The sequence below is a fragment of the Neophocaena asiaeorientalis genome, unplaced genomic scaffold, assembly GCF_003031525.2.
Source record: "Neophocaena asiaeorientalis asiaeorientalis breed wild unplaced genomic scaffold, Neophocaena_asiaeorientalis_V1.1 scaffold14, whole genome shotgun sequence".
NCBI classification, from domain to species: Eukaryota; Metazoa; Chordata; class Mammalia; order Artiodactyla; family Phocoenidae; genus Neophocaena; species Neophocaena asiaeorientalis.
In genome coordinates, this window is record NW_020175192.1 from 12,783,131 (window position 1) to 12,802,030 (window position 18,900).

An 18,900-nucleotide genomic window follows, 5' to 3' on the forward strand; every position below is an offset into this window, starting at 1 on the left:
ATGAACAGTAATAGCTAAATAAAGTTAGGCAAAGGGCAAATACTCTCGGGTCAAATTAAGCAAATAAATAAACCTTCAGAGCTTTAAAAAAATGATCTTAGAGTTTTAGATAAAAATACATATAAACAGATGGAATCCTTAAAACACCTAAAAAGTTTGCAGTTTTATAACTTAACAAATTATGAAAGGAAATGCATTGTTCTAAACATCTAAATTTAACCCAAACTAATTTTTTGGCATGGTATTTTTCTGTAATGTACTATTTTACTTGACTGACAAAATTTATAACTTTTATATATCAAAGGACACTATCAAGAGAGTGAAAAGGCGGCCCACAGAATGGAAGAAAATATTTGCAAATCACATACATGGAAAGGGATTACCATCTAGAATATACAAAGAATTCCTAAAACTCAACAACAAAAAAAGCAAACAACCTGATTTAAAGAACTTGAATAGACATTTCTCCAAAGAATATAATATACAAATGGGAAGAGGAGAAGAAAATTTTTAAAAAGGAAAATGTAAGTTTCCTCAACTTACACTACTAATCAGCATTATAATTGGTATCTAGTACAAAGGGGGGAACCACCCAGAAAAGAGCAGCCTAAGAAACTGACCAATATAAACAGATCCACAGAAAAATGTAATTCTCTACTCAAAAAAGCACTGGCAATTCTGCCTTAATGTATCTAAAACTTTCTGATCACTCTAATGTACTATGAGCTGTAGATGTTTTTATGCAGACCTGAAAATTCTTTTATGGTTTTAGTAATTGTTAATAATTATCCTTAGAATAAGTAAATTATTTCTCTAAGTTAAAGGTTGGAGAAAGACCCCTTACATAAGAACGCATTACCACCTGGGAGTTGTAGCATGAAAAGAATCTAAAGCTGATCAGCTCCTACAAATTTATATGAAATTCAGAGGACAGAGGCACATTTGAAACTATATCACAGGATACAACAAGTAAAATCCAGACTATGGGAAACTCTATAGGACAAATGGCTCAGGTTCTTGAGGGGGGAAAAAAAAAAAACTGCTAAAGGGAAAAAGGAGGTGGGAAAGGAATTTATAAATTTAAAAACTTGGGGCTTCCCTGGTGGCGCAGTGGTTAAGAATCTGCCTGCCAGTGCAGGGAACATAAGCTCGAGCCCTGGTCCGGGAGGTTCCCACATGCCGCAGAGCAACTAAGCCCATGTGCCACAACCACCGAGCCTGGGCTCTAGAGCCCGCAAGCCACAACTACTGAAGCCCACGCACCACAACTACTGAAGCCCACGTGCCTAGAGCCCGTGCCCCGCAACAAGAGAGGCGACTGCAATGAGAAGCCTGCTCACCACAACTAGAGAAAGCCCACACACAGCAACGAAGACCCAATTCATCCAAAATAAATAAAATTTATTTTAAAAAATAATAAAAAAAAATTTTTAACTTACGAGACATGTCACCCAACTGCAAATGTGTGAAGTTTATTCTGATCCTCATTCAACACACAAAGGGTAAAAGAAAACAAAATACTTATGATATTTATGATGATTTGATAACATTAAGGAATTACTGTTAATTTTTTTAGGTGTGATAATGGTGGTGGTTATGCTTTCTAAAAGAGTCATCTTTTGGGGGTTACATAATGAAATGTTTACAAAGCAAATGAAATAATGTTTAAGATCTTCAAAATAATAAGGAAAGGGTAAAGTGGGTAGGGTTATAGATGAAACAAGGTTGGTCATGAGTTAATAACTGTTGAAACTGAGTCATGAGAGTTCATTGTATCTGTCTACTTTTGTATATGTTTGTAATTTTTCATAACCAACTTTTTTTAAGAAATCACAAAATTAGTGAAAAATCCACAAAAAAGGAAAAAATATTTACCAAATATAATCAAAGGAAAGAAATCCAAATGACTAATAACATAGGAAAAGGAGCTCAGTTGCATGAGTAATTAGGCAAATGCAAATCAGAACCTCAATGAGATGTCATCACACATCCACCACACTTACAAACATTTTAAATGACTGGCAATACTAGATGCTGGCAAAGACGTGGAGCAATAGTAAATCACACACTCTTCTTGTGAGAGTGCCAACTGGTACAACCACTTTGGAAAACAATTTTTGCATTATCAAGTAATCTCAATGTGGTACATATTCTATAACCCAGCAATTCAACTCCTAGGCTTATACTCTGGAGAAATGAGCATGCAAGGCACCAGAAGATATGCACAGGAATGTTTATAGCACCACTGTTCATAAAAAGCCCCAAACCAAAAACCACCCAAAGTAGATAAACCAACACAATGGAATTCTACACAGCAGTAAAATAAATGAACTTCAGCTATATACACAAGAAGGATGAATCTCAAATATAATGTTGAGGAAAAAAGCAAAATAAACAATACAGCCAGTATGATGCTAATTACATCGTTTTCAAAAACAGGCAAAACTAAACCATATGCTACAAGGATCAACATATAAATATTAAAGCTATGAGGAAGGGTGGGAGGGAGGCTCAAGAGGGAGGGGATATGGGGACATATGTATGCATATGGATGATTGACTTTGCTGTACAACAGAAACTAACACAGCATTGTGAAGCAATTATACTCCAATAAAGATGTATAAAAATAATAATTAAAAAATAAAGCTGTAAGGAAAAACAAGAAAATTATCCCCACGAAAGTATGGATTACAGAAGCTCTAGGAGGAAGAAAGAGGGTTAAGTGGGTGGAATTTACAAGGGATTTCACTCTAAAAACAATCTGTCAAAATCCACTTTTCTGTACACATAGTTCTCAATTTTAAAATGCTAAACAAAAAAAATGTTTTGAGAGAAAAGCACCTTTTCTCAGGAAAGGATGTGCTTCACCAAAATGTGGTTGTAAAGGGAAAAAGATGACCCAAGATCTAACATGTGATAGAGAAGCAAAGGAAATCTTCTAGGATGATTTTTGAAGAAGCCTGAAGAACAGCTCAGATTAGAACAGGATTAAAGGTTCCAGAAAGCTAGTCTCCAAGGTAAAAAAGGAAAAAAAAGAAGAAAAAAAGAAAAATTGACATACCACCTGAGTGTTTTGAGTACTGAAAAGTGATTTACAGTTTGAATGGGGAGTAACAGCATAAGAAAACAACTAAAGAAGTCAATTATTAAATCTGGGGAAAAGTGAATGGTAGCTGTTTAATGGTGCTGAACCTTCACTTTGCATTGCAGGAACTCAATAGATAGTTCAGACTGAAAATTCAAGAAATAGCATAAATATATAATCCGGAAACAGGAAAGTTAATATGGGAAGAAACAACTTTAAAAAGTGAAAAGTGTTTGGGAGAATAGGAACCAGTACTGGTGAGGGCCATGGTTGGAGACTGCCATTTGTTATGAGACTTGCAATATTATTTTTAAAAATTTACACTACACACACGTATTAACTTTGATAAAATTAGAATGAAAAATCAGTGGGGAGCATTTGTTCCACAAACAATCCAGATATTGAATACCCCTACAGTTTCAAACCTCTGTTACTGAAGATCATACATATATAGTTACCCTATTTAAGTAACAGGCTGAGTGAGGAATATAGCTTATTTTTCTAAATTCACATGAACATAACTATTTGGAATCTGAAGAATAACAACTAATTATATGACCTTTTTCTGTGAAAAGTACCTAGTAAATCATAACTTTATGTACATGCAAAATATAATAAATTTATCAAGAGCAGTATAATCAATATAGAAATCTTACCTTGTAAAAGTTTCCATATGACTTTCGAATATTGATCCACTTTTTGGCAAAAGGTGGATATTTGAGCCTGCTTAGCTGGCACTGAATGTTCAGGAACTTACTCATATCCCATGAACTTAAATCAAAAGAGGAAAAAAATCTGGATTAAATAAATGCTATACCATTCTTAAAAATGAGGATTTTAAGTCATTCTATTTGTTTTTACTTACACATCACCTTTCTTATATTCACACATAACATCAAGCTTAGAAAATTAACTTCTCTTCCTCCAAAATAATAATTCAAAAACAAACTTTAAAAAGCAAAGTGGGGGGCTTCCCTGGTGGCGCAGTGGTTGAGAGTCCGCCTGCCGATGCAGGGGGACACGGGTTTATGCCCCGGTATGGGAAGATCCCACATACTGCGGAGCGGCTGGGCCTGTGAGCCATGGCCGCTGAGCCTGCGCTCCACAACGGGAGAGGCCACAACAGTGAGAGGCTCGCGTACCGCAAAAAAAATTTTAAAAAAAAAGCAAAGTGGAAGTTGGATATATTAAATTTTTTTTGACAAACTGTCTAATTCTTATTGGGCTCATCTTGACCATTTTTATGGTTCTGATTACCTAGGCACACCTCTATCTTGTTGAGTTGTTTTTTTTTTTTTTTACAACTCTAAAATAACTGCTCAGCTTACTTTTAATGCCAAGTTTATCACATTAGGAAGTTCCCTGAGGGTATGCTTTGAAATAAAACAAAAACCACAAACAAATGAACAAAATACTTGAGAGAAACAAACGTAGCTGATATCAAGTAGTTAGAATGCAATTTGCTCTGCCACAGCATATGTTTCTACAACACGAATCAATCTATGTAGTTAAGTAGGAGAATCCTGGCTGTATCATGTAGAAGTTATGTTGCCTCATATGTGGTTTTTCCTTGGCAAAGGGAGTCAGAATTGCAGCAGTAGAAATTATAACCTTCAGCAGGAAAGAAAAAGCTCTCAACTCGGCCGCTGTGCCAGCAACAGGAGTACTTTTAAGAAAATTAAAAACAAGCACCTGCCCCCACAATCCTCTGGCTTCTGTGCCTTTGTAACATCCTCTGAGGTGCCTTCTACAGACCCCGGGAAGCTTGCCTGGGCTGTCCAAATTATTTCTGGGGGTATCAATTATTGTTTTTGTTAGTCCTCTGGTTACAAAATTGCACAGATTTTGAATGATCTGTCCCAGAATGTGAGGTTTTTTACAGAACTGCACACACCACGTTATGACAGAAACACCTGTATACTTTAGCACGAACACTGCTCATTCATGTTGAAAATCAGGAACAGGTTTCTAAAGAGGCCCATCAACATTTTCCCAAACTTCCATTTTTAAGCACAATTATGATAGGCCTAAATTCAATGCTCTTCTCCTATTGCACCTGAGGGCCTCTAAACCCTTCACTTAGGTGACACCTCAGCTTTTGTCCACAATTTGAAACAGAAGTTCATCAGGACTTTCTTCTTCAACCTTAATAGCGTAGGGAATAGGAGGTGGCTCAGCACAATGCTGTTAATCCTGTTTTAATCTCTCTCATCTCCCCACTTGGCTTTTCATTTAACTAATGCTTCTGGAGCATAATTTTGAGCTCAGCACTATAGTAAGCAATATGAAAGACTACCAAGTAGCAAAAATCCTTGCTCTGAATCTCCTTGCAAACCTAAGTCTTACACACATGAAGTTTAGACATCAGAACATTTAGTCAGATGCCAACATGAATGGGACATACCAGAGGATGTAAGGCTTCAAGAAAAAGGTCAACGTGAGTTGCAGTGTCCAAAATAAAATATGAGGTAGGCTCTGGGTAATAATAAAGAAGAGTCAAGGAAAAGAACCTTCCAGCAGAGAGGAAAGTTGTATGGGTACAGAGAGGAAGGATAAACCGTGTGGTTCATGGGCCAGCCTGACTGGAGTAAAAAAGAAAAACGGCAGGAGGATTAGGCTACACGGGCAGGGTGGGATTAGACAACAGAGCCTTGACAGCCAGACTGAAGAGTCTGGACTTTCTTGAGCAAGGAAGTGTCCTGATAAAAACAGCGTTTCAGTAAAGTCATTTTAAGTTTTATACATTAATATTTAATCTTCTTCTAGCACTGGATCAGACTGTTATCTCTGCTTTCCCTCCTCTCTCTGACATCTAGGACTTAAAATTTAACCAGGAGTAAGAATGTAAAAGAAAAACTACTGTCTGTTGTGGGGACACCTTTAGTAAATAATATTTTTTGTGGTTATTCTAAAAGTTGGATGAGTTAGGACATCTTTAATCTTAAAAAGTAGATTAAAAAAGATAAATTTCCTTAATACTTACCCATCTGTTAATATGGAATATTTATACTTTGTTCCTAATTCCTTCAATTTCATCCAGTCAATGACTTTTTTCAGTACCTGAGGGAAGGTATCAGCTTTGTCTACCTGATCCTGAGGATATGAAAGTAAAATATATAAAAATCTGGGTAGTTACATGTAGTCCTACCCAGAAACAAACAGTGGAGGGAAGGAAACAGTAGGAGAAAGTCTTAACTATGATCTTTTAAACTCTTCATGGTTTCCTAGGCTAAGATTCACCTAAAATTCCATTTTTAAGACAGTTAAAAATTGTTTATAGCCAAGTATTAGGGACTGCTTTCAACTGAAGTATATAATCCTCCCCAGATTAAGATTTAAGATAATCCTCAGGGGTTCTCTTTTTTCAGGCCTCAACCTAGTGGCTTACTGCTTCTCCAGAGGGGAGAAAAGGGAAATCTCTCCTCAGCTGAAAACCATGGCCCTCTACACTGGTTTCCCTATCTCAAAGCTCACATCGTTCCAGAACATACTACACATCTGAATGATCCATCACATCACTCGCATACTTAAAATCCTCCAAACACTCCCCAAGGTCTTCCAGACAAAAAGACACACAAGACCCTTCATGATCTAGCTCGTCTCTATCACTTTAGCTTTATTTGCGACCATTTTCTCACTAGCCCATAATACACCTGAACCATCCCGAACCACTTACACTTTTGCCCTTCACACCTGAAATGCCTGCCCAGTCATTCTTTTCCACCTATTTACCTATCGTTGACTCGGCCCAAGTTCACCAACTTGAGTTTTGCCCAGGACAGCCCTCCCTTCCCTCTGTCAGAGGGAGGTCTTTCTACAGATGCCCATGACACCCTAATGAAACACTGTCAGTCTTCCTAACCATACCGTGACCAGTGTTTTTTTCTGTCTGTCCCCGACTTACAGATTGTTAAGTGAGCTGAGGAGACTGCCTTGACCATCTTTGTACCCACCGTAGCTTGGCCAATGTTGAATATTATAGCAGGCCCTCAAATATTTGTTGAATGAATGAATAAAGGAACTAAATAAATCAACAAAGGGCCTACCACATTAGAATACAACCAAAAATCAGAGGCCTAAAAAAAATTAAGCTATATATAAAATCAGGTTGTAACAGATACATTTTAAAACTTCATCTCCAAGTTCAACATGGTAACTAACATTTCCTTCACTAATGCTCCATACAAATGAAATGATTACAACTCCTTAAAAGGAAAGGCTAAAAAAAATCTTACCAGGTGTAAAATGTGCTTTTCTATTTTTTAAATATTACAATACAAAAGATCTTTACCAAGCAAGGAATGTATCACATTTAATTATTTACAACAATAAATTTTTTAAACTATGAAATAAATCCCTAATTTCAAAACTTCTTTCAAACTCTAGAAAAAGGAACACAGAATTATAACCTGAGTAATTCCAGTTAGATTGATGCAGAAGTCAGAAAGCTGTGTGTTAATCTCTGGTCTCACATACTGCTGAAACGTATCTTCCTACAAGGGAAGGACAGCAAGTTAAAGTATTTTGAAGTACTTTCTATGACTTAAGATACATGATACATAACGTGACTATGTCAGCCACATAAGGTTGTAATCTTATAGATGGCTCAAGGCACAGACCTGTCTAGAGTTTTAACAATTTAAGGATAATGCCCTATTCCCAAAGTACTCTAATTTTTTAATTAAAAAATTATGCTTCATAGTTTAAAAAAGTTTAAGATAGAACAAGTACCTGAAAGCAAGTCTTCAAGCCAAAGTTTAACCAGAGGAGCAAAATGTCAATGATTTTGTTTATAATATTTTGAAACTGTAAAGCCTATTAACGCAACCTCTAGTTCAAGATATTAAGAGCTTTTTAAATAACGTAGTATGTTGAAGAAATGCCAGTCTGCAGTTACAAATAAATTAGTTCAGATTCCTGCTCTCCCATTTACTCCTGACTAGTCCTTATTTTTATATTAAGATTCCACTAAACTGAATTCTGAATAATCAAAATTTAACTATATGATATGTAGTCATTTAAAGGGCAATAATACTACTAATTATTTTAGCAACGTTTAACCTCTTCAAGAAGCTTTCATGATTGCCTTCGTATTTTATACTCACAACAACTTTGTGAACTCAGTAAGGACGGCATGGTTATCATCGGGCTCAGGTCTCTAAGCATTTTTTCCTCTGGCCCAATGCTGCCTCCCTAAACCAGATCACACTAAGTCACTTGTTAAAAATTAAGGACAATTTCAAAGCCTAAAGATTTATCGGCAGCAATTATTAATACTAGGTAGCTATGGAGAAAAAGACAAAGAATATTACTTATAGTAGAAGATTAAAAAATTAAGAAAAATCATGTTTATAAAATTCTTTTTACACACTAGTGTGTTAAGCAGATGAATTATCAAGTTACCAACAATTATAAAAGAGTAAAAGAACAGCAAAGAACATTTGAACTTCAAAAGCTATAGATGTTCTTTAATTACCAGACATATTGCAAAAGGAAAAATTCTACTTAATTGAATTTCATAGATAAATGAAGTCTATCCTTTTAAATATCAGCATTTTGTTTCATAATTTTAAATGAAAATCTTAAAAAAAAATATGCTGCAACTTCCCTTACCATTATAAGCAGGTACTACTAAGTATGACGTTAATAAAATTGTATTTGCTATTTAATACTTTCAACAGAATGATGCCAGAGGACTATGCATTCATTGACCAAATATTTAATAATCACCTAAATAAATTACATAGTAAGTTAAAAGGTGATGAGGGTTCTTAAAAAGTAGAGTAGATAAGAGGGATCAGAAACACTGGGTCTGTGGGGTATTCAAGCTACACTATTGCACAGAGAACCAGTTAGACTTTATTTAGAAGGCAAGAGAGAAGGAATGCCAGGAAGGAAGGAAGGAAGGAAGGAAGGAAGGAAGGAAGGGAGGACAGGAGGGAGGAAGGGAATTAGCAGCAAGATCTCTGCAGGAAAGGAATTTGAGCTAAAGCTCTGGGAGGTGAGAGGGTGGAGCATGCCTGGAATTTCTGAGAAACAGCAAGCAGGTCAATATGGTGCAATCAGAGGTAACAAGAAGCCAGATCACATAAGGAATATGACTTTTACTCTGAGTTAAATGGGGAGCCATAAAAGAGTCGTGAGCAGAGGAGTGAAATGCTCTGACTTATATTTTATAAGGATCACTCTGGTCACTAGGTTGAGAATTGGCTGCAGGGAATAAGGATAGAAACAGAGACTGGTTAAATGATGAACAAAAGCAGCAAATCCAGACAAGAAATCAGTGGGACTCAGACTACAGTCATAGTAGTGTGGTTAAGTGGCTGGGTTCTGGATATATTTTGAACGCAGAGCAAACAAGTCACTGATGGCCTGGATGTGTGATGTGAGAGAAACAGGAGTTAAGGATGACTCCAAGGTTTCTGGACTGAGCAATTAGAAAGACAGAGTTGCTAGCCCTCAAGCTAGGGAGGCTGAAGATAAAACAGGTTGCGGGTAAATTTGGGACATGTTAAGATGTCTGTTTAGATGTCCAAGTAGAGATCGTAAGTAACAGTCTGGATTTGGGACAGAGGACGAGATTGGAGATATGTATTTGGAAGACATCAGCATGTAGTTTCTAAAAGCTATGGAACAAGATGATAGACGAGATCATTAAGGGAGAGGATCTATATAGAGAAGAGGACCTGGGATTGAACCTACAGCATCCTACATTAGGAAGTTGGGAAGAGAAGGAGCAACCAGTGAAGAAAACTGTGAAGGGGAACCCAGTGAGGCTGGCAAAAATGCAGGAGAATGAGGGGTTCTGGCAGTCACTTGAAGGAGACAGTGGTCAATTCCACCAGGACTTAGGTAAAGGTCAAAGATGACACTGAGGAGTGATTTTAGTGGAGTGATGGGCTGGAATACATAAATTAAACCTGCAAGTGGTGTGGGTTTAACAGAGAATGGGAGGAAACAGACAGAAGCGTATGTAACTTTTACAAAAACCTGCTGTAGAGGAACAAAGACATGGGGTAGCTGGCAGGGAGTGGGATCAAGTGAAGGCTTTTTATGGTGTGAAAAATAACAAGTTTGTATGTGATGGGAACGATATAGTAGAAAGCAATGAATCATTCATGTCTAAATGAGGGACGAGAAGGCCTAGAGCCATGTCCTTGAGTGAGAGAGAGGAAGTAAAATCTAGTGAGTTATGCAAGATGATTTGCCTTCATAGCTGTCATTTTTTTCTTTTAATTTACTGACCTTTAATCTGCTTTGGACAAGGAAATTATATAAATGGGCTGATTAAGACTATAACTAAAAGAGGCTTCAAACAACAGAGAGAATAAACTGTGTGCATTTTAATGCACCAAGCCTTTTTATACTTACTCCCAGTGTGTTGGTGGCAACTGGGGATACCACGGACGTGGTACTTCTGGGTATATGAGCTGTTACAATCCTTGTTCAGGATTTACAAGGCAAACAGTATTAATTTGGAGGGAACCTGCTGAGCTCCTAAACTAACAATGCACTGACGATGAGTATCTAAAGCAAATGTTATATGGCTTAGAAGCCAAGGTTACAAGAGTTGTTTCCCCCATAAACTTTTCACCAGAAAGCTAACTAGTTTTAAATTGAAAGGTAATTTCTATACCTTATCATTTTTATAGATCAGAGTATACATTAGTCTACCACAGTGGTTCTCAACCCTGACTGCATACCAACTGAGAAGCTTTAAAAAAAAAGCTAATGCCAGGGGCCCCACGGAACAACTAAATCAGAATCTCTGGGACAAGGACCAGGCGTCAGGTTTTTTTGTTTTTTGTTTGTTTATTTGTTTTAGCTACTGGAAAAGCAGAGGAGCAGACCCTGAAATTATTTTATTATAGCCCATCTATTAAGCATGCAGCAAGAGCAAACACCCCCTCTTTAGAATCCTAATTCTAGCTGAAACAGCAAATGGGACCTTAGTAGCCAACCCCAGAATAGCTGCTGCTAAAAATAAAATTAAAACAATTCACTTACTATTTCTAAGGTATGAGTATTCAGTAAAACAACAGGAAATTCAATTATTTCATGTATGAACTCAGGTGGGTTACCCTCTTCACAAGTGGCTTCGAAGTCAATAACACAAATGTAGTCGTAGTAACTGTTAGCACAATTGCCCTCTTTCAACATCAGCTTCTGCTTCTTATAATAGTTTTTCAGTCTCTTCTTTAGTACATCCTTTACACCTCTAAGGAAAATAAGAATAAAATTAATGCTTAGGTGAATTTTACAGGCAAGAATCTGAACTCTTACCTGCTGGCACTGGGTTGAACACTGACAGCATTATCCCAGCATAATTTAGCAAATGTTAGCCAAAATAAATGTAAAGAAAGCAAAGCTAATTTAGCAAAGAACTAATTAAAACAGAACGTTTAATACAGCATCAATATTTTAATTCACACGTACCTTTTCATTTTTCTAGTACGATATATAAAATATATATTGGTGTTTCAAACCATAACCTTTGTCAGCATACACTACCTACACAGCCCTGTTGCCTTATATAGTAAGATGACATACATGATACAAAAACCGAAATTAATACTGAATTATTCTGCTGACCAAACACAAATTTCAGAGAATGAAAATTCAGGAAAATTGAACATAGTATGCTCTCTCTTTCCTTTCTTTTGGCTTTTGTAAGTTAGACAACTAAAAAAATCCACATGAATTTGAAAGCATTATGAGCCTAGTAGTATATAAAGTTGAATGTCTCTTAGCTATTTAACTAGGAAAACTAATTTAGGAGACCCTAGAATAAACCATGTCCAGAAGAACACTGTCATAGTCAGTAGAATCTTAATTGCAATTAGATTTCTTCATTTACCGTGGGTAGAACTGGATTCAGGAGATTTCTGTTTTACAGGTATTTTTAAAATATACATTCCACAAAAGGGAGGTGGGGCAAAGTTGTTCTAAATGTATGACAATAGTGGGTAAAGGTGGTCACATTCGTTCGTCAAACAGTATATATTACTTCAAAAAATCATAAGTTGCAACCATTACTTAGACTTCCTTCACTGTTACTTGGTTGAGTCCTGTAAGGGCTTGTAAATTCAAAATGGTAGTAAAAATAAGAGGATCTAAAAACTGTAACTAATGGAAAGTGACAAGGAAGGCATTTTGGCCCCATCACCAATTAGTGACCGTTAGAAAAAATGTTTCTAACTTTTTGTTTTCCTTTCTAAACTACCACTAAAAAGGAATCTTATCCATGAAAAATCCTGATAATTAACCAGCAAGTTGTTTTAAGACAAAATGTGTTAATATGTTTATTTGCTTGAGATTTTCCAAACTACCAAAACCTAGGAAGGAAACCCTCAACCCCTTTCATATTAAGGTATTGTGCGTGACCTCTAGGAAGGAAACCCTCAACTCCTTTCATATTAAGGTATTGTGCGTGACCTCTGCGTCATGGGACAGCTTTGGATTGCTTTGTCTTAATTTCTTTTCTTTCTTTCTTTTTTGGAAGAAACTATAGTCTACTAAAGGTGAAACGTTATTTACTAAAAGGCTGTCTGCAAACCTAATGACAACATAAACACATAACCAACCAGTTACTCCAGAGAGAAAACTTTATCTTTAACATCTCCCTTGCCCCTCCACATCCAAACAATCACCATTTCTGCCAATTCCAACTCAGAGAAACATACAGAATCTGGTTCTCCTGAATTCTCTCCGGTGGGGCTCCCATTAGCTTCCCGGACTCTGGCACACGTCTCCCCTTATCACAGCCCTCCTCTTCATTCTTCACCTTGCTCGAGAGCTAGGCACTAGCACCACCTTCCTGCTGAAATTTCAGTGGCTCCCTTCTGCTTACGAGGTAAAACGCAGACTTTAGCACAGAGCTCCTTCAGCACTAGGCTACGACCTATCATTTCATCATCTTCCTCAGATGCTCCCCCTCCCCACGGTACGCTGCACACTGCAGACAAAACACAATACAGGCCACGTCCCGAAAATGGGGCATGCTTTCCTGTTCCATAGCTTTGGTTGTACAAAGAAAAAGCAAGATCATGTAGCAGAAAATATACAAACAGAAATTAGGAGTTTTGATTTCTTTTCGCCCCAAATACCCTCCCTCTCCCTCTTCTGTTTTAAGTCAATTCAAATGTCACTTCTGAATCCCTGAGACAGACTCTTCCACATTCTCATGCTGTACTTGGCCAGACCTTCAATACAGCTCTGGTCACTCTGTATTGTGATTATTGGTTTGTGTATTTTCCTAAAAGACTGAGATTTCCAAAGTAGGGAGTAGATCTGTTTTACCTTTATAACATTATTACCTAGTAAAGTACTTACAATTCAGTAAGTGTTTGTTGACTAAATGTATAAACATACATTTGATCTCTCTAGCTCCCATATAAGTCAGGAGTGAGCAACTGATCTTCACACCAGGGAAGAACACACATTTTGCCCAGAAAATCTTAAGTAGGCTACACGTTGTATTCCCAGAATAGAAAGAGTCAGGGGGAAAGGAGGTAAAAATCTTCTTCACAAATTATGGAGTAGACAATCGAGAAGGGGGAAAAAATACATGTGTGCTCTTTTGAAAAGCAGTGAAGCTCTACTTTAAAGCAAAGAGGAGGAATACTGCTTATAAGAGAATAAGGATTCAGGGGGACCTCAAAACAATAAGTGTTCCTCTATTACCTGTAGTTATTTTTTTCTAGATACCTGGCAATTCTCTTGTGTATCAAGAAGCTACATGTTTTTCTGGATCCCAAAGGTCATTCCTAGCCCATGCCCCAAGTCAAAATAAAGTGATTTGTTTCACAAAAAGTTATTAAAACTTAAGTATGTATACATCTCACTGAAGATACACACACATGCACACATACACACTCCTGAGTTGGCTAAGCTGCATTATTTTCTCATTCAATATACAGTTAAACATAACACTTACTATCATACTGCATATTTTTAGAAACTAAAACAGAAGAAAAAATACTTCCTAGTAGGTAAAAGCTGTTTTTTTTTGGTTTGTTTGGTTTCGAAGAAATCTTCTTTATAAAAATAATACAAATGAACAAGAAAAAGGAAAAATACTCAATCTCGTTAATAAGTTATAATTATCTATCAACCAAATGATCAACTAAAAATTTTTTTTAAACATACTCAGTATAAAATGATAGATACTCCTATACACTTCTGGTAGATGATCAAAACGTTCATCAACTTTAACTCAGCAATACTACTCTATTGTCTAAAAGACTGACAGAAATAATCAGAGTCACACAAAGATTCATGGATAAGAATGTAAATTACAGCTGTTATTCGAATTGTTAGTAATGGTTATCTCTTTATAATAGGATTACAGATATTTTTCAGTGTTTTCAAGATTTTCTAGATGAACATGTACTACTTTTATAATTTTAAAAAGTTATTTTTAATTACCTGGTTTCAAGCTTGAATTCTGAAAGTTTGGCTCTGAGCTCTTCCTTACTCATTCTGTTAATGCAACCATTTGTAATAGCAATCTCTTTGTAAACTGGGTCACTGAAATCACTTGCACTGGAGGTAATGAACTTAGATCCTTTTGTTTCTTGGCCATCAAGTCTCCATCGCTGCTTTTTCTACCACACACACAAAAAATACATATATATATATATATATATAAAAAGTTTATAATTAGTACAAACATCTTAAATATTCAAACTCCTAAGGGCTCTTTGTGTTATATGTTCAATAAAAAGTGCTTAGGAAGGAGGATGTGTTTCCAATACAATTTACCCTGCTCTCTTCTCAGTCACGAGGTTCCTTACAGGAAATGAAGCTAAGTAAAAAGAGCACTGGTTTTGGGAGTCACAGCAACCTCAGTACAGAGCCAGCTGATTGTTTAATAGTAGCATAACCTTGGGTAATTACTTATTACTCTGATCTTCAGTTTCCTTATCTATAAAATAAGGTATAATAATAACTGTCTCAAATGGTATTTGGTATTGGTAATGATAAATAGTATTTGGGAGAGATTATTATAAGGATTAAATGAGATCAAGTATATCAGGTTCCTGACACCATACCCAGCATGGCTATTAATAAATGGTAACTTTACTAATTACCATCACAGACTGCAGGTCAGACCTTTTCACAAGCAGTATTCTAAAATTTACAAATGAACCAATTTTTAAGTAAACTTTTACAACATTACGCATGTATACATCAGTGCCCTCCCGAGAATTTTTTAACCTGACTTCGTTTCACAAAGTTAACAGAAATTGGCCAGTATAAAAATTAAAGGGACCAGAAATCTGATTCAAAGCTTGCTAGTACCCAAGGCAAAGAAGGAAATAAATTCAGTTCCAAAACACGCAATTTCCAAAAGTTACACATATATCAGTTATTCAGGAGAACTATAGTAACTATATTATAAACCTTTCCTCCTTTCTTAAATGAAAATCCATGTTAAGAAGACATAATTTGATTCTAATCACACCACAGGTAGTCCCAAATTACTAATATGTTAAGTTCCAAAGGTTCATTTACAAGTTATTTTCCACATGCAACGTTACAAATATTAGGTATGTTACAGAATTTTCAAAAATACTTTGGAATTTACTAGCAATCCATACTAAAGCTTGTTAACTTAGTTACAACTTACCACATTGTCCCCATGTGAACTTTAATGACAGATTAAGGAGGGATAACCGTGGATAGGACACAGTCCCTGAGTTGGGACTGATCCTGATGGTTCAGGGACTATTTCTCACTCTTAGCTCTCAATTTAATGCAACACACATTTAGCAGATACTGTGCTAGAATACTTAAGAATTACTCTCTCCCATCTCCTCTGAGGAAAGAGGACAGGAATTCCAATGTATGAACTGTCCATAAATTGAAGAATAATTTTTAAAATAATTTTATTAATTTATTTTTTTTTGGCTGCACTGGGTCTTCATTGCTGCAAGTGGGCTTTCTCTAGTTGTAGCAAGCGGGGGCTACTCTTCGTTGTGGTGCGCGGGCTTCTCACTGCGGTGGCGGCCCCTGCAGCAGAGCACGGGCTCTAGGCACACAAGCTTCAGTAGTTGCAGCACGCAGGCTCAGTAGTTGTGGCTCGTGGGCTCTAGAGCGCAGACTCAGTAGTTGTGGCACACGGGCTTGGCTGCTCCGTGGCATGTGGGAACTTCCCAGACCAGGGCTTGAACCCGTGTCCCCTGCATTGGCAGGTGGATTCTTAAACACTGCGCCACCAGGCAAGTCCCTTGAAGAATAATTATAGTGAAGTTCCTTGTTGACCAATGTTTTAAAAACTTTATTACACGGATATTTGACTAAGATAAGAAAATAATTAGCTTTCAATACTATATTAAATTTACAATGCCTGGCTACTTTATCATTAGCATTTAATCAGGATTCCTGATTTATCCTTTGTCTTTACACTTACAATGAATTTTAAACTTCGTCTTCAATTGGGTTAAAATTGGTCAACAACGAGTAACAGTTTGTCTACCAAAACAAATGTCTCACTTAATTTAAGCAAATTTTCTCCTTGGTTAAATCCTCCCTCTGACTCACTTACTTAATTCTTGTCTAAAACTGTAGCTACAAATATTACCCACCAAGTAACACTTAGGCCTCTTCTAGATATGCTACAAATCATGATTTCTGGGCTTCCCTGGTGGCGCAGTTGTTGAGAGTTCGCCTGCCGATGCAGGGGACGCAGGTTCGTGCCCTGGTCCGGGAAGATCCCACATGCCGCGGAGCGGCTGGGCCCGTGAGCCATGGCCGCTGAGCCTGCGCATCCGAAGCCTGTGCTCCGCAATGGGAGAGGCCACAACAATGAGAGGCCCGCGTACCGAAAAAACAAAAACAAAAACAAAAACAAAAACAAAAAAAAATCATGATTTCTATAAAGAAAGTTCTGCTTCCTCTCCTGGGTCCAACCCTAGCCCTCTTCCTTCAGTGAAGTTTAAGACATGGTGAAGGTCCAGTCCTCACAAACTGTGGTCTACACTAATGGTTTCCAAAGAAAATCCACTAAGACAACACACTAAGGAGCAGAAGGAAAATATTTAAAACCCTGTATGTATTATTAATCTACAAAAACACAAAATTAGTTTACTAAGTAATACATGGATTGATAATGGTGCCCTCCCCAATGTCTGTGTCCATCTGTCACATGTCACAAAGTACCGGCCATACAATGAGGAAAGTAGGGACAGACTCTACCGTACAAGGGAGAATATTCACCTTCATGATACTGTGACATTTTGCAATTTTCACACGTCCCAGTAAATGGTTGCACGGTTTATATTATCCCAAATGAGAGAATCTTTACAATATGGAATTGACCATGAAAATCTTTTATACCAAATGGAGGCTGACTATCTTCTGGTAAAGTACTTAAAAGTGCTATTGAACTTACAAATGAGTTACATATTTCCTTTCACAAAATGGTATTCCAAAATTGCTGTCATTTTCTGTGATGAGAAAGAGATTAATAGCTTGATCCTTAAATGTTTTTTGTTTTTTTTGGGTTTTTTTTGCGGTACGCGGGCCTCTCACTGTTGTGGCCTCTCCCGTTCCGGAGCACAGGCTCCAGATGTCCAGGCGCAGCAGCCATGGCTCACGGGACCAGCCGCTCCGCGGCATGTGGGATCCTCCCAGACCGGGGCATGAACCCATGTCCCCTGCATCGGCAGGCAGACTCTCAACCACTGCGCCACCAGTGAAGACCCTGTTTTTTTTTTTAAATAAACCCTATTTGTTTCAAGATGAAAAAAAGTATGTTTTAACAATAACTTAGCAAGTAACTGCTTATCAAGAGAAACCTCTTCTGTGGCAAGAACATTTGGAAAATAGATGTTTTGGAAGTGTTTCCATTATTTTATTGCCAAAAAAAAAAAAGAAAACCTGCTCATTACCTATTAAAAAAAAAAGCCTTTGCATCTACACATAAAAAACAAACAAACAAACTTAGAAGCAGAATTAAACTTGGTTACAATCCTTCCAAAAGAAGAGTTCTGATGAAATTTGAACCTACTTGGTTAAAAATATAAAATTGCAACACCTATTAGTTTACAAAAACAATTTTGCTGACATCAAAGATAATGAAAATTTACTTAGCTGAACTCCAACAAAATATTTTGCTTTCTTGAGCCTGAAAAAAAAGACTGTATCATTGTTTATTAAAAGCATCCAACAACAGGTTTTTAACAAATATGATAGTCACTAACATCAACTAGGAACATAAACTCAGGCCTTAAGTCACTATATCTCCAAGTTTTAAGACTTCCAAATCTAATGAAGTGTATTCAATCACACTTCTCTCATTAAAAATAAAGTTTTTAAAATTATTTTTAAGCCGACTCACTTGATGATGTTATTGACAGTATCTCAAACTGAAGAGGGATGGCGGGGTAGAAGAGCAGTTCTTTAGACAGAAGGGACATGGAGGCCTCTTTGAAAGTAATACCATAAGGCGAAGCAGATAACTATGCAAAAGACCCAGGGGAAGAGCATGCACAGCAAAGGAAGCACACAAAGACCCTTAACAAGAAAGATCATCCGCCATAAAACCGAGTATGCTGGGCACTGAGAGCAAAAGGGAAGAGCTGTACAAGGTGCAGTTAACAATGGAGAAAGGAGCCAGGTCCTGTGGGCAGCAAACTGAAGACTAAGGAGGGGAGAAACCGGTCAGATTCAGGTTACTAAAAGCTCATTCTACCTGCTATGTGGGGAATGGGCTGTAGACGGAAAGAGCAAGAGCTAGGAAGCCTCCTGCAAGTACCCACACTATGAGGTGCTCCGCATTTGTATGTTATTAACAGAAAATGACCAATTCG

General features: G+C 37.1%; 1 protein-coding gene across 2 annotated transcripts in view; it reads right to left on the reverse strand.

The window, feature by feature from the left end:
- Positions 1–18,900, reverse strand: part of ERI1 (exoribonuclease 1) — a 71,280-nt gene that overhangs the window by 51,509 nt on the left and 871 nt on the right. For both annotated transcript variants that reach the window (XM_024765131.1, XM_024765130.1), the window contains exons 2-6: positions 14,513–14,691; positions 11,093–11,303; positions 7,495–7,578; positions 6,069–6,178; positions 3,742–3,856 (exon numbers count right to left, since the gene is read on the reverse strand). In XM_024765131.1, coding sequence (XP_024620899.1) covers positions 3,742–3,856; positions 6,069–6,178; positions 7,495–7,578; positions 11,093–11,303; positions 14,513–14,691 — 699 coding nt within the window. The remainder of the gene's footprint in view (positions 1–3,741; positions 3,857–6,068; positions 6,179–7,494; positions 7,579–11,092; positions 11,304–14,512; positions 14,692–18,900) is intronic.